Source organism: Musca domestica, unplaced genomic scaffold, assembly GCF_030504385.1.
Source record: "Musca domestica strain aabys unplaced genomic scaffold, Musca_domestica.polishedcontigs.V.1.1 9, whole genome shotgun sequence".
Classification (NCBI taxonomy): domain Eukaryota; kingdom Metazoa; phylum Arthropoda; class Insecta; order Diptera; family Muscidae; genus Musca; species Musca domestica.
Window position 1 is genome coordinate 8,078,996 of NW_026712435.1, and position 16,826 is coordinate 8,095,821.

The following is a 16,826-nucleotide window of genomic DNA, read 5'->3' on the forward strand; positions in this document are numbered from 1 at the left end:
TCTGCTGATGTTGTTGTTTTCTTCCGTCCACTTCCTTAACGTCGGGCTACGCTACCAGTATCACGGTAACGAGCGATGGTACGAGACACAAAAGATTTATTCACATTTAAATGCCGGAGTGCTCTAACGATAGCCACTTGGTTGATGGTTTTCCAGCCAAATATAAAGAAATCACACTATCACGCTTGAATTCCATCACAAATAACCTTTTTTGTGGAAAATTCTTACCAAAATGCTATTGTACGGCTGTAAACAATATAATGAGCTATCACTGGTATAATTTCAACAGCTGTCGGAGTGGCTTAGAGATGACAGTAGTCTGAAGTTGGTTGCAGTTCTTTAATCTCACCCTGTATTTATAACATGGCTTGTTTACTCAAAAACTATTCAAATAACAACTTTTATATGACGTGGACGATGCCTTTATGATAGTTTTAATTTAAAACCAAGTTATCAATTAAATGGAATTGCTGTGCATTTTCTTGAGATTTTGCTTGGAAATGTACTTATTTAAATTCGTTACAATTATTGAAAAATGCATATCATAACAACTTCTGATTTGTGTTGTATAATAAAACATATAAAAATCTATTTATTTAAAAAAAAAAAAACAGTTTAAAAATGTTGATGCATCTACCTGTATTCCTCTAGCATGAGTGAATGACATCTACTAATACGAAGTTGAATCTAGGACAGATTCTATGTTTTAACATTGAATTCGAAGGTAAAGCTAAATGCGACATCTATGAAGAACCCATGGACAACCACTGTGGTTTCCGTCTCTGCTGAAGAACATTAAATGGTGAAACTCACCACCTTATACAACAATGGTGAATTAATTGCTTTTAGTTTTAACTTTTATTCATAGATGGCACGGAAAACATTAATTTGCTTGGACCATATAATATATCTTTAAGCGTAAACGAAAACTTCACGAGAAGCAAATCAACACTATTTGGGGGATTATATAAACAACTGAGTTCGGTCGCGCCAAATACCATTTCGAAGAAATTTTTAATATGTAAAACAAAAAATCCTTAAAAAATGTAGCTGTACAATTTCCAAATATCTCTGTTTCCGGGGCTAAACAGTGGCACAAATCACAACAATATCGAATACCTGGAGTTACAGTTATGTGGAGTCTACACCCAAACTTGGGCCTATATGTATAGTTATCTACAAAGATGTTTCCTACATAATAGGAACACATACTCAAAATTTACAGAAAAAATTTGAAATTGTGACTAGCACCTCCAAAAAAACATTGAATCTGCCGCTATAGATATATGGGGCTGTACCAAAACGTTGACCTACATAGGCCATTTTCAATACCAAAAATACTTAAAACATATTTAATTATAATGTTAGCAACCTACTTAATTTCGTTCGGAGGCTAGAGTTATATCCACAGACCTACAGAACATTGCTAAATCTATATAGAATTCTGTGCTGATCAAGAATATATACTTTGTGGGATCTAAAATGGTGGATTATATAAAAAAGTACAAAATCGGCGATATATATATTTATCCATACCTAAGTATGCAATAGACGACCTTTATGATTCTACCGTAAGTATGGGCATAAATCTTGTTTCTTATTACGAAGGAATTATTTATTTGTGGTTGCCGTTATTGAATCCAAGGCTGACAAGTTTAAACATTTTATTTGGAAGTGAGTTTTCTATGTCTTGTTGGTCTTTCTTTACATTCATATTACATTTTTAGGTGACGCTTCTACCAACAAACGTAAATATAGTTGTTGTTGCATGGTTTACATGTAAAGGCTATAAAAGCCACAAAACAACACGCGGAGACCATCAACATATCAAAAAAAACGTTTGTATTCTATTCTACTTGAAAGATACGGGACTAAAATTGTGAGAGTCATACCTGATTTGGGGAAACCAGGACTCGGGATAGTAGAGTACAGAACACCTGTTATGTACCAAGTCAAACCTGTAGGCAAACCAAAATGTTACTATGGGCTCAACCCGTACATATTAAATATCAGAACGAGCTGCTACAACAATCCAGCAACAACTTGGTAGTACATCACAATATTATTATCAAATTTAGATCGAGTACGGAGATAAACAATATCGGCATACTCGTTCATTCTAGTACCTCCCCGAAAAAGCGTTAATATTTGAAAAAAAAAAAAATTACAACTCATATTAAATCTGAAATAAGAGTCAGGTTGTATTCAAACATTCGCACATCCCGATACTTCTTCCAAACTCTAGATCCGGCGTGAAAATAGGGTCATGCCTTCGGGTACTTCCCTTATAACATGCGAACCAAGTCAGAGTTATTCTTTTTATACCCTCCACCAAAAAAGTATGGAGGGTATATTAAGTTCGTCATTCCGTTTGTAACTCATCGAAATAATCATTTTAGACCCAATAGAGTATATATATTCTTGATCAGCGTAAAATTCTAAGACGATTTAGCTCTTTCCGTCTGTTGTAATCACGCTACAGTCTAAACGAATTAAGATAGGAAGCTAAAATTTTGCACTGATCTCTCTTTTATCTGCAGGCAGGTCAAGTTCGAAGATGGGCCCCATATAACGGTACCCCCGATATTCGGTATTTTGATGATGTTAGCCACATTTTTCAGTGGAATTGTCTTAAAATCCACACAAGTAGTTCCTTGCGAGTACGTCACCCCCTGAGAGAGAATTGTCTATACAGGTCCACGATATCGTATATCCCCCATATAACGGTACCCCCGATATTCGGTATTTTTATGATTTTACCCACATTTTTCATCGGAATTGTCTGAAAATCCACACAAGGAGTTCCTTGTGGATACTTTATACCTCGACAGAGAATTATCTATATAGGTCCACGATATCGTATAGCCCTCATATAACGGTACCCCCGATAATCGGTATTTTAATGATTTTAGCCACTTTTTCCAATGGAATTATCTCAAAATCCACACAAGGAGTTCCTCGTGAGTACTTTACACGCAGACATAGATTTGTCTTTATAAGCCCACAATATCGTATATCCCCCATATATTGGCACCTTCCTATATTAAATATTTTAAAAATTTTAAAAGAATTTTTAATGGATTTTATTCTTTTGAAAATTTTCTAATTCGTTCCAAATGGTGGAGAGTATTCAAAGTTCGGCCCGGCCGAACTTACTGCTTTTTTACTTGTTACTTTTTATATCGCAAAAAAATTATTATTGTTATTATTATTATTATTATTATTATTATTATTATTATTATTATTATTATTATTATTATTATTATTATTATTATTATTATTATTATTATTATTATTATTATTATTTTATTTATTATTATTATTATTATTATTAATGTTGTTATTTATTGTTGACCTGGTAGATTTTAATATTTTTGATGATAGTTCGGCTGAAGGTCAGTAAAACAATTTTTATTTTACATTTTATGTAAATATAATACATAAAATTTTCAATATAAGTGACCAACAATTCCACCAAAATAATGAATTAAAAATAAGAAACATATTAACAAAGAATGATTTCCCACAAAAAACAATCGACGGTTTAATAAAACATGCAAAGGAGAATACAAATGTTAAAATTAGAGAAGAAAAGGAAATATCATACAAATCTTTGACGTATATACCAGGATTTTCGGAGAGATTTTGTAGATCGAACGCGTATAATAAGGACAAATACTAATTAGCTTTAAAAACCAATTACAGTGTCAACAATATGTTCAGTAGAACTAAAACGAAGACAAAAAAGGAGGACAAGAGCAATGTCGTTTATAAGATAGCATGCAACGGCGACGAAACCAATATATGCCAAAAAGTATATATTGGCACGACAAAAACAAAATTAAAAACTAGACTTTCCGGACATAAATCGGATCAAAAATCAGACAAACCTTTAGAACAAAAGACAGCTCTAGCAGCACATTGCACATTAACAGGACATAGACCGAACTTTAAGGATATTAATATAATGGCACAAGAAAACAACTACAAAAGACGATTCACATTAGAAATGTTATCATAAATGTACCACCGGAAAAAAGAATGAACTTTAAAACTGATACGGACCACTGTGCACATATTTAGAGAAATTTAGTACATAAACACAGATGGAAAAAGATTTAGTTCGAATTTGACGTTAAATTAGAGCAGACGTTTTCCTCTAAAACAAAGTTAATGTAAGAATTGTGTGTTGTGTAATTTGTCTTATTAATTTGTAATAATTTGTGTTATTTGTAACAGATCCCTGAAGATGATTGTCGATGACAATCGAAATATTGGATATAATAAAGAAAAAAAGGAGATAACTAAATAAAAATTGTTTTACTGATCTTCAGCCGAACTATCATCAAAAATATTATTATTATTATTATTATTATTTTTATTATTATTATTATTATTATTATTATTATTATTATTATTATTATTATTATTATTATTATTATTATTATTATTATTATTATGGTAAATTCCTTATGTTACCTCAAAATTTTCAAAAAAGTCGATGTAGAGAAATTTTGAACAACGTAATATTTGTACCAGAACACAAATTTTCCGATTTTCCAGGTTTTATATATTATTAAAGTATATCCGTTTCGGAAAGAGTAATAGGAAAATGCTTTCCTTTTGCACTAAATATTTCTCAAAATCTTTTATTTTATGTTTTCCGAGGAGGATATCAGTAAAAACACTGCGCAATTGACCCACATCCAATTTTTCTGTCCCTAACTTTTTCAACGTCTCTAAGCCCTAGAAACCAACAGTGACCCGAAGATAAAATTTGAGTACTCAAGCTTTATCTTTACTTAATACCCAATTTACTACCACTTAGTACTTTTCGAACAATTATAGAACACATTTCCAATATCTTAATCACAGACACCAACAGTGACATATATAACAAACTTCAAGGTTTCACCTATATTCCTTAACCCAATACCAACTGAATTACCATAAGTACTATTCGTACAAATGTAAGACGTATTTCCAAAGCCCCGTCAAATTTTAATTCCAGATACCAACAGAAACTTCCATATCAAATTTGAGAAATCTAGTGACATCCCTTCACCAAATACCAAATTTATAACCATTTAGTACTTTTCGTAAACATATAAGACGCATTTTCAAATCACCGCTTCAATGTCAAACAAAGATGTCAAATTTTAGAATATGATATCTATTCCTTCGCCCAATACCAAATATAGTACTATTCATTATTTTTCGTACAATTATGGTGCACATATCCGAAATCAACTCCAAATGCCCAGGCTACACATGAACAGCGACTCTAATACCAAATTGCAGATTTTACCCAATACCAAATCATACCAAATATAGTACTATTTACAACTTTTAGTTCACATCTAGTACAAATTTCCAAAACCATGCCTTTATCACAAACCTGAAATACCACCAAAGGGAAGCCAATACACAATTTCAAAATTCCAGTTCAATTCAAATTTTTTATCTATCTGGTCAAATAATTCCAAAAATGGTACCATCTTAGAAGTTTAGTACCATTTTAGAACTTTTCGTAACCTTAAAACTCGAATTTCCAAAAACCAATTGATACATCTGTCCTTCACTCCATTCCAAATTTCAGTATTCTAGCTCATTCCGTTTGTCCAATGCAAAGTATTCAATCTTTAGTACATAAAACTTAATTTTAGACGAAAATTTTTTAAAAGCTGAAATTTCTAGGAAAAGTGCAATTGTTATTTTTATATCACAAGTAGAAATTATACATTAACGTTTTTGACTGGCAATATAATAGGCTTCCAATCGGAGTCACAGTCTTTCAAGTCCCTGAACAAATGAAATATGTAAAGTAATGTTAATGTTATAAGATATATTATTCATTGTAAATTTGGCACTTTTTGGTTTAAAATTACAGGCAATCTGTGATGTTAGATTTATAGATCATTTTTAACATTTAAGCCTATGTTCCCAACTAATTTTTTATAGGGTGTGACAATTTCAAAGTGCGGATGTATAATGGCATACGAGCAAAACTACAAATGAGTACTGAATGGACCCGGACCAATATCATATTGTTTGAGATCTACTCTAATAAACTATTGTAATGATGGAAAAACCTTAATTTGGTTGCGCAGTGTTATCAATATAAACTACGGATCTACCTTGTTACCCCCAGAAATATATCTAAGAAATGTTGATAAATTGTATTATCGTTCGTCTAAAAATTGAAAGTTCTGAAAATTGAAGTTCTGATGAGATCGTCAACCAGTTAAGAGCAATGTTCTTAATAACCCAATCACTTCTCATATTCATTAAATTATGGGTGCCCAGAAATTTGGGAGAGTAATTGCATAGGCAACGGGAGAATAAGTTTGGCTTCTCATAAAGACAACATGCATGGATGGACCCGATTACTTTAGGTTAACCAAATCCCTCACTGGTTTTGACCAGATTCAGAATAAATAACTCTATTTCATCGTTCATTAGTATTTAGATAAAACGCCATAACACTTGTTGACAAGTCAACGCACCTGCAAAACTACATATGAATATATGCAAGTAAAACATACACACATACATATATACATGCCTACATTCATACATGCACTTGTTAGGCCCGCACTCACCATTGATCGCACATATGTAGTTGCCAAAGTTGTTGTGTCATGAGCCTAAAAGTGGTAAAATACTAACCAGTATCTATTATCGCTACGTATTGTCATTTCGAATAAGACTGAATAGAAATACTATCGTGTTGAGTGCGCCAGATATGAAGCTGGCTGGCTCGACAGCCGGTCAATCGTTTCAACTCGACTCGCAAACAAACTTGAAACGCTCACTCGGCTGAAATGCAAAATGCAACTCTCAGTAGAAATTGTGATCGCTTTCGGGAAGGTTGAAAATCTTGGCGGTCCTCCTCTTCGGAGATACGACTGGAATTGTTGAATGCCGTGTTGGGAAAAAATAAAAAAAATAAATAATTAAATAAAAATTGTTCAAACAAACAAACAAATAGCGCTTGATGTTTTCATCATTTGCGGTTAGACAGAGAAATATAAATAATACGAAAATAAAGCGACTTTGTTTCAAATATGTATGAACAGAGAAATAGCTCCGATCAGAACCCGGCCAACAATGCGCTCTGGAATTTAACGGGCCGCCCTGGCTCGCACCAAAGTTCGAATGCAGCTTCTCTTCCCACATCGATTCCGCAGAGCATTTTCACCAACCCCAGCGTGCAGCCGTCTAGTGTGGTTAATTTGTCCAATTCCAGCGATGTGGTTATCGGGCCAATGACCCAATACCAAGGACCCGTCACAATTTACCAGTACATGGATGCCACAGTGGAGGCCCGTTCGATGCAGGCAAATGGTGGCGGTAAGTGTGGCAGTGTTGCATAAGAAAACTCGATAGCAAGAAAACTCATGCATGTGAGTACACAAACATGCATATGTACATGCATGCGTGTGTATATAGATATTGATAAAGAGATTTATATCTACATGAGTGTGTATAATTCCCTTTCCAAGAAAGAGCGCCGTTTCTAGATTTTGAAATTGTTCGATTCTCTTTTGTTAAGATACTGCGTACACATGAATATACATAGATACTTACAAACGTATATATGGATATCTCTTTTTATACCCTCCACCTTAAAAAGGAGGGTATATTAACTTTATCATTTGTTTATTCCAATATTATTTGACGTAGTGCTTCAAAATTTGGCAGAACAATTTATATTATGTATTGGATGGTTGGTATTGAAAATGAGATATATCGGTCCATGTATTCGTATAGCCGACATATAACGGTACCTCCCGACATTCGGCATTTCGATGATTTTAGCGACATTATTCACCGGAATTGTTTCAAGTTTGGTATTTGAAGTTCGTAACGGATACTACAGCCTGCGACAGAAAATCGTCAGAGCAGGTCCACGTCTTCTTCGTATAGCCGCCATTTAATGGTACCTCCCGACATTCGGTATTTCGATGATTTTAGCAACATTATTCACCGGAATTGTTTTAAATTTGGCATTTGGAGTTCGTGACGGATATTACAGCCTGTGACAGAAAATTGTCAGTGCATGTCTACGTCTTCGTATAGCCACCATATAACGGTAACTACCGACATTCGATATTTTGATGATTTTAGCGCATTATTCACAGGAATTGTTTCAAATTTGGTATTTGAAGTTCGTCATGGATACTACAGCCTATGACTGAAAATTGTTTATACAGGTCCACGTTTTGGTATGGCCCCCATATAATGGTACCTCCCTATATCCGGTATTTTGATGATTTTAGCTACATTATCCACCGATTTTTTTCAAGATTCGCATTAGAATATTATGATAAAAGTTGCCTATGCAGGACCACGTCGTCGTATTTTTTTTGAAAATTGCCAAATTCATTCCAAATGGTCGAGGGTATTCAAGGTTCGGTCTGGCCGAACTTACAGCTTTTTTACTTGTTGATACGTACGTATGTATTTGATGGTGACAAATTCACGGTGCAACAATAAACTTTATACATGATTAATGGTTCTGTAGAATTTGTATCTTATGTCAGAAGAGTCTCAGGTAAAATGGACCATCTTCGAATGTGATTGATAGAAATATTGGAACTCGCTTCAAAAGCTATCGCTGTATGGCCTGAGAGAATGTTCCGACATAGCAAATGTATTATGATGACGATAGACCAACTTGAGAGCTATCATTGCCTTTCCCTTTCCGGGAAAGATACAGGAATGATTGGATCGATATTGCAATTTTCGTAACTGCCCTAAATTGGGTACAATCTATGAGTACAATTTCTGCCACGTCATAGACACAATCCGCTTGACGTGAAATTTATGAATTTTATACCCTCCGCTTCGTATTTAAACTTTGTCTTTCCGATTGTAACTGCCCGAAAAAAACACGTCAGACTTTACGTATGTATGTTCGAAATCAATTTACCGATATCTGGCTGTATTTACTGCTCTATGAAGGTAAAAAGTAACAAATATGTATTAGTATTTTGTCAATAGGCAGATTAAGTACCTCCCAATATATGATGTTTTGACGATTTAATCCACAATTTATAACGGAATTGCCTTCTTAGGTGCACGTTGTTGGATAGCCCCTTTGCAACGTTACTTCCAGATATTCGCTTTGATAAAGCCCCTATACAATGTATTTTGAAGATTTTATCTGCATTCTCCAAACGATTTCACTTTCTTTCAAATATGGAATCCTATATTTGTATACCCTCCACCATAGTATGGAGGGTATATTAAGTTTGTCATTCCGTTTGTCACACCTCGAAATATACATTTAGACCCCACAAAGTATATATATTCTTGATCAGCATAAAATTCTATGTCTATTTAGCGATGTCCGTCCGTCTATCCGTCTGTGGAAATTACTCTAGCTTCCGAACGAAATGAAGTAGATTGATAACGTTTTACTCAAATGTATATTATGTCTGCAGGACTTTTGTAGGTCCACGTTTTAGTATAGCCCCCATATAACGGTACCTCCCGATATTCGGCATTTTGATGATTTTAGCTACATTATTCACCAATTTTTTTGTAAAGTTACCTATGCAGGTCCACGTCGTCGTATAGACCCTAATGTAACAGCTACATTCGGTATTTTTAAGATTTTTACTGAAGTTCTAACGGATTTTATTGTTTTTGAGAATTGCTAAATTCGTTCCAAATGGTGGAGGGTATTCAAAGTTCGGCCCGGCCGAACTTACAGCTTTTTTACTTGTTACTTTTTAAAAGTTTCTTTGGCTCATGGTAGAAGTTGTTTAAAGTTTCATGCATTTTGTACCCTTTACCACACTGTGGTCATGGTATTATATCTTTGCGGATTTTTTTAAAACATTTAAACGGTAATGAGATAGACCCATAGTTATGTCGGTTGACCTCCTCCTAGATGGAATCTCATTCTGATTTGAATTATTTGTTTGGCCCTAGGACCCTTTGTAACCCTTTGTAAAAATATCTTCATCCTATTTTAAGTTCATTGTGCTTCCAATTTCCAACATCAGTCAAAATAGGATGTATTTTGGCACATAAATCAAAATTAAGCTAATAGCAAAAAACTCAGCCGAAATTTGTTGATATCGTTTTAATCGATGTCAAGTTTATTGTGCACTAAATGTATTGTATCAGCATAAATAGGATCGATTTTGGGACATACAACCAAATATGGCCCAGAGGCAAATATATAATGTGCACGTTTCATTTGATTTGTTATTTCACCCCCCAAATACCTTACGCGCACTCCATAACAATAATGAGATACATTTTTTGCCAAATGATGTCTGTCATAAGTTGAGTTTTGGATTTAACAATCAAGTTCCGACTAGAATAAAGCCTGTCAAGTTTGGACCAAATCTATATAGCTATACTATAGCTCCGATATAGATGCTTCATCTGATTTTAAGATTGAGATTAAAACTGAGTGGAGGTGTAGAGTTGCCATGTTTTTACTCTTTGATTGTTTCTTTTCTTTTAAAATAGTTCCACTATGAAGAACATAGTCGTATAGAGATACGACAAAACAGTTACCGATGTGTAATGTAAATAGGCTTTCATGAAGCACATCCAATGTTCAGTCCTTATAGAGTACGAATCTTGTCAACATTTTGCAGACGAAGTGGTTGTAATTTGAAATTGATAGAACTCATCCTGCCAAGATTTGGTTCGCCACGGGTAGAAATTTTTTAAGGGATTTGGCTTATTGTCCTTGTAACGCTTACCAACGTTTGGTATTTTGAAGCCAGACGATGTTGCAAGTTGGAGTAATAATTCAACGTCGTATTTAATTATTTTTCCTTGTATACGTTGCAGATCTTCCAATACATAAATGGAATACAGAAAATACTGATTGACCCGATCCGCGTTTCTGAACCAAGTTTTAGCACTTAACGTATATTTTTAAGAAAATTATATTGTTCAAATTACATTGAATTGTCTAAACGATATAAGTTGCAATCGTATATCATGTCCCTAAACATTGCTAAAAAATATCGGCTTTAAACTGCGGTTAATCAATCAAATTGCCGACATTCATGATTTGAGATCATTTATATATTTCAAATTTTATAGTAGTTGTCTTTTGAACTCTATTCCTATAAGTGACTCACTATATCACACCCCATATATTCAATAAGGTTTCCTTGTTAGTACAGGGTGAGATGAAAAAACTGCAACCAACTCCAGACTGGCTGTTAAAATTATTGCGTACAAAAGCATTTGGTGAGAATTTTCCAGAAAAAAAGTTATTCGTGATGGAATTCAAGCATGATAGTGTTTATTTCTTTATATTTGGCTGGAAAACCACAAGTGGCTATCGTTAGAGCACTCCAGCATTTAAATGTGAATAAATCTTTTGTGTCTCGTACCATCGCTCGTTGCCGTGATCCTGGTAGCGAAGCCCGACGTTAAGGAAGTGGACCGAAGAAAATCAGCAGAAATGGTTCGAAAAGTAAAGAAGCTACTGGATCGCAACCCGCATCGCAATGTTCCATTCGGCAAATATTGAAAGTGTAAGAACTTACTCCGCAACAGAAAGAAAATAGACTCAAAAGAGCTAAAGAGTTGCTACGCTGGACCGAAAGTGCTGAACTGACGAATTTGATTTTCTCCGATGAGAAAACATTCGTTGTCCAGCAATTTGTAAACAAATAAAATGATCGTATTTACTTGCCAAAGAGGTCAGCTGAGAATGTGCACCTTCGGTTGGGCACCGGCCACCACAACTCAATCGCCGGCCATGGTGATGGTGTGGGCCGCCATAACAGCCGATGGTCGCTCTCCGCTCGTATTAATCAATCGTGACATCAGAATAAATGCCGAATATTATCGTGAAAATATTCTGGAGGGTGTATTAAGGCCTTGGGTACGCAAACATTTTGGCTGCAGACCTTGGACATTCCAACACGACTCAGCACCCGCCACCCAAGAATAGTTACCACCAAAATCTTCGGATTCCAATCCGTTGGACTATTGTGTTAGTATGGAGTATTTTGGAAAGCAAGGTTGGCACTAAAAAATACCAAAGTGTCGATCTCCTCAAGCAAGCGCTTCGCCGGGAATAGGCCAAAATACCTCAGAGCAACAGTCGTGTAGCGTGTGACGGTTTCATTGGCAGTTTAAAGGTTTGAAGGCCATAATTCGTGTCAAAGGTGACCAATTCGAACAAATCTAAACTTATTCTAAAATTTTATGTTATTTCCGACTTGTTAAAAAAAAAATTGAAAAAAAAATGTAAAAATTATGGCGACTTTGTTACAGTTTTACCCCTGTATATAGTATGTGTAGTTTGAAGGCTTCGTACTTCGAAGCGGTAGGAATTTCGGAATCAAATCCAATCAAATGGGTTATGATTTTGAATTTGTAAAGTTCAGAAGTCATGCTGCAAGGTGTTTAATTTTGTCCACTTCATGACTGTTGACCTGTCCAACTTAATTTTTCCTTTATGACCACATCCCCCAACCAGAGCTAGGACGAAAATCATTTTGCCATTAGTTTTTAATACCACAAAATATTGTCTTCCCCTTTCTTTGCGATTATAAAAGAGGTCCCAATCTATATATAGATGCGTTGGTCGTTTCACAGCTGTCAGATTGAAAATTTCATGCGATATAAAATAATTACAAACGAGTAAAACAACAATAAGTTCGGGTTGAACCCTCCACCATTTGGAAGGAATTTGAAAATTAAAAAAAAAACAAGTAAGCAAAGGCTACAGTCGAGCGGGGCCGACCGTTGAATACCCTACAACACTATAATAAACGATACAGTTTATATAGGCGAGATACTCGAAAGAATTCCACAAGATATTGAGACAAATATTTAAAGAAAACTATCAGGTTTCGTTCTCTAATTTTCGAATAATGGCAACTTAAACTAATTTGCTCATTTCCAATTTATTGGTAGATGTTGCACTTAAATGGTCTTCCTAGATCTGAAACCAATATTTCCCAAAGACCTATAATCTCTCAGAAGTGGCAAAAGATTAACATTTATTATTGGTTTTTGACTGAAACGCATCTGTATGAGATACAGACATTTGACTATATTCTTCAACGAAATCAGCGTTAATGAAATGGTCTTAAGTGCGTCTTTCCTGTATTTGTGAATTCTCCAAAGAGTCACTGGAATGGACATTTTCGTATTTTGTCTACAAAAGTTGGCAAACTATTTCGCACATTGAATATTTTTGGATGGCCATCCGAAACTGCTTGGCTTTCGCAATGTCCGATAAACCCCATTCAAATGTGCGTGAGGATCGGGCGATAATTACGACCTGCTGACAATTTTGCAGTTTTTTGGTCCATTTCAACCCCTAAATATATGGCGATCATCTCCAAAAAGAGTAGGCTTCTATTTTGACCCTCATCTTATCCCCATGCGAAATTTCGTAAGGATCGGGCCATAAATGCGATCAGTATATGATATCCTGAAATCCTAACTACTTAGTTTTGTTAGCTGTAGAAATATTACCAAATGTTTAATTCAAAATGAAAATATGCCAAAAATGTGACAAATTTGAAAAAAAACAAGTAAGCAAAGGCTACAGTCGAGCGGGGCCGACCGTTGAATACCCTACAACACTATAATAAACGATACTGTTTATATAGGCGAGATACTCGAAAGAATTCCACAAGATATTGTGACAAATAATAAAAGAAAACCATCAGGTTTCGTTCTCTAATTTTCGAATAATAGCAACTTAAACTAATTTGCTCATTTCCAATTTATTGGTAGATGTTGCACGTAAATGGTCTTCCTAGATCTGGAACCAATATTTCCCAAAGACCTATAATCTCTCAGAAGTGGCAAAGGATTAACATTTATTATTGGTTTTTGACTGAAACGCATCTATATGAGATACAGACATTTGACTATATTCTTCAACGAAATCAACGTTAACGAAATAGTCAGAAGTGCGTCTTTCCTGTATTTGTGAATTCTCCAAAAAGTCACTTTAATGGACATTTTCGTATTTTGTCTACAAAAGTTGGCAAACTCCTTCACACATTGAATATTTTTGGATGGCCATCCAAAACTGTTTGGCTTTTGCAATGTCCAGTAACCCCCATTAAAATGTGCGTGAGGATCGGGAGATAATTACGACCTCCTGACAATTTTGAAGTTTTTTGGTCCATTTCAACCCCTAAATATATTGCGATCATCTCCACAAAAAGTAGGCTTCTATTCTGACCCTCATCTTATACCCATGCAAAATTTCGTAAGGATCGAGCCATAAATGCGATCTGTATATGATATCCTGATATCCTAACTACTTAGTTTTGTTAGCTGTAGAAATATTACCAAATGTTTAATTCAAAATGAAAATATGCCAAAATTTGTGACAAAATTGAAAAAAATATGAGAAAATGTTACAAAATCAATATTTTCATCTTTAGAGAGATATTTTAATGCGATTTTTTAGACGTTTTTTGTTTCCTGCCAAGAGGCCATTCTGAATTAATGAGAACTGTCGAAATCAGTTTAGCCGTTCTCGACATATAAGAGATCTTTCAAGCAAATGTTCTTTGATAGACATATATATCGCACATATTTTGCTATATATCCGATTTGTTGGATGTTAACAGCAATGTAAAGGTCAGGAGTAACCTTGTCATGGCTTCGTGATTTCGCCGGGATTTAAAATATTTGCGGTTTAATGAAAAATATTGAATTTTTCAACACAAAATATATGGTCTATTTTACCCGCTAAATATTATCCGATGACCACCCAAATTGGTAGGCTTCTTCCCCGCCCTAAACTCTAGCTACATGCGATATTCCGTGTCGATTGGTCTATAATTGCGACCTGTATAGCTACTGCAAAATCCGACATTTTTTCAGTATTTGGTCCATTTCAACCCCTAAACATTTGGCGATCATCTACAAAAGAAATAGGGTTCTATTCTGACCCTAGCCCCACCTCCATTCTAAATTTCGTGAAGATCGGGCCATAATTGCGACCTGTAGAGTGATTACAAATTAACATGGACAGACGGACAGACGGACAGACGGACGGACGGACATACATAGCTAGATCGACTCAGCTCGGCGAGCTAGGAAGATCCATATATACTTTCCTATGTGGGAAATCAATATTTCGTGGTGTTACATAATTTTTGGCCCAATCAAACTTATAATACCCCCAACACATAGTGTTGTAGGGTATAAATATGAGAAAATTTTACAAAATCAATATTTTCATCTTTAGAGAGATATTTTTATGCGATTTTTTTAGACGTTTTTACTTTCCTGCCAAGAGGCCATTCTGAATTAATGAGAACTGTGGAAATCAGTTCAGCCGTTCTCGACATATAAGAGATCTTTCAAGCATATCTTCTTTGATAGACATATATATCGCACATATTTTGCTATATATCCGTTTTGTTGGATGTTAACATCAATGTAAAGATCAGAAGTAACCTTGTCATGGCTTTGTGATTTCGCCGGGATTTAAAATATTCGCGGTTTAATGAAAATTTTTGAATTTTTTCAACACAAAATATATGGTCTATTGTACCCGCTAAATATTATCCGATGACCACCAAAATTGGTAGGCTTCTTCCCCGCCCTAAACTCTAGCTACATGCGACATTCCGCGTCGATTGGTCTATAATTGCGACCTGTATAGCTACTGCAAAATCCGACATTTTTTCAGTATTTGGTCCATTTCAACCCCTAAACATTTGGCGATCATCTCCAAAAGAAATAGGGTTCTATTCTGACCCCAGACCCACCTCCATTCTAAATTTCGTGAAGATCGGGCCATAATTGCGACCTGTAGAGTGATTACAAATTAACATGGACAGACGGACAGACGGACAGACGGACGGACGGACATACATAGCTAGATCGACTCAGCTCGGCGAGCTAGGAAGATCCATATATACTTTCCTATATGGGAAACCAATATTTCGAGGTGTTACATAATTTTTGGCCCAATCAAACTTATAATACCCCCAACACATAGTGTTGTAGGGTATAAAAACGTTGAAAATGCTGTTAAAATGGAGTCTCCACCTGCATAGAAAGTTTTCGTCACAGGCTGTAGTATCCGTTACGAACTGCAAAATTTGAAACAAATTCCTGTGAATAATGTCGCTAAAACCATTAAAATTCCGAATATAGGAAGATACAGTTATATGGAGGCTATACCAACACGTGGACCTATAAAGCTCATTATCAATACCAAAAGTCCTGCGGCCTAAACACATATCTGAGTAAAATTATATCAATCTACTTCAATTCGTTTGGAAGCTAGAGTGATTTTCACAGACGGCTTCTGCAGCTAAAAGAGCTACCGGTTCCCATAGTCCTCCCGTAAATACGGATTTTTCACATTATTATTCTGAAGAAAATAGTGTTTCCGCATAACTTAAGAATTCATGGCAGATTACGATTTAGAAAACATATCGTCCAGAATGATTAAAAGAATGCAAAAGATGGAAAAATTCAGTGTTTTTCCACAAAAAGAACTGGATTGTGTTTTCACAGTCGATTGGTTGAGTATTATTCTAAGCAAAGCAACAATTTAAGTAGGAGCATTAAATAACAAAACCCAATTTGAAAGAAAAGTGGGTATACAATTTTTACGGAAATTACATCTGCTTAGTACCCAATGTGCTGTAGAGTGTGATACAGGCGTCAGGGACCGACTTTTGTACTTTTTTTGCTGCCGTTTTATCAGTCAATCTCCAATTATATTAATGTTGCACAGTGCTATATTAATAAAATTAATTTAAATTCGTTGTAATTACACCACACATATACCAACAATGCACGTATGAATATTAAAAAATATCACCTATACATACACATAT

General features: G+C 35.0%; 1 protein-coding gene across 1 annotated transcript in view; it reads left to right on the forward strand.

Moving 5' to 3' along the window:
- Positions 1-6,838: 6,838 nt before the first annotated feature.
- Positions 6,839-16,826, forward strand: part of LOC101898142 (peptidoglycan-recognition protein LA) — a 34,367-nt gene continuing 24,379 nt past the window's right edge. Inside the window, exon 1 of the mRNA XM_005183188.4 lies at positions 6,839-7,353. Coding sequence (XP_005183245.1) covers positions 7,068-7,353 — 286 coding nt within the window. The 5' untranslated portion in view covers positions 6,839-7,067. The remainder of the gene's footprint in view (positions 7,354-16,826) is intronic.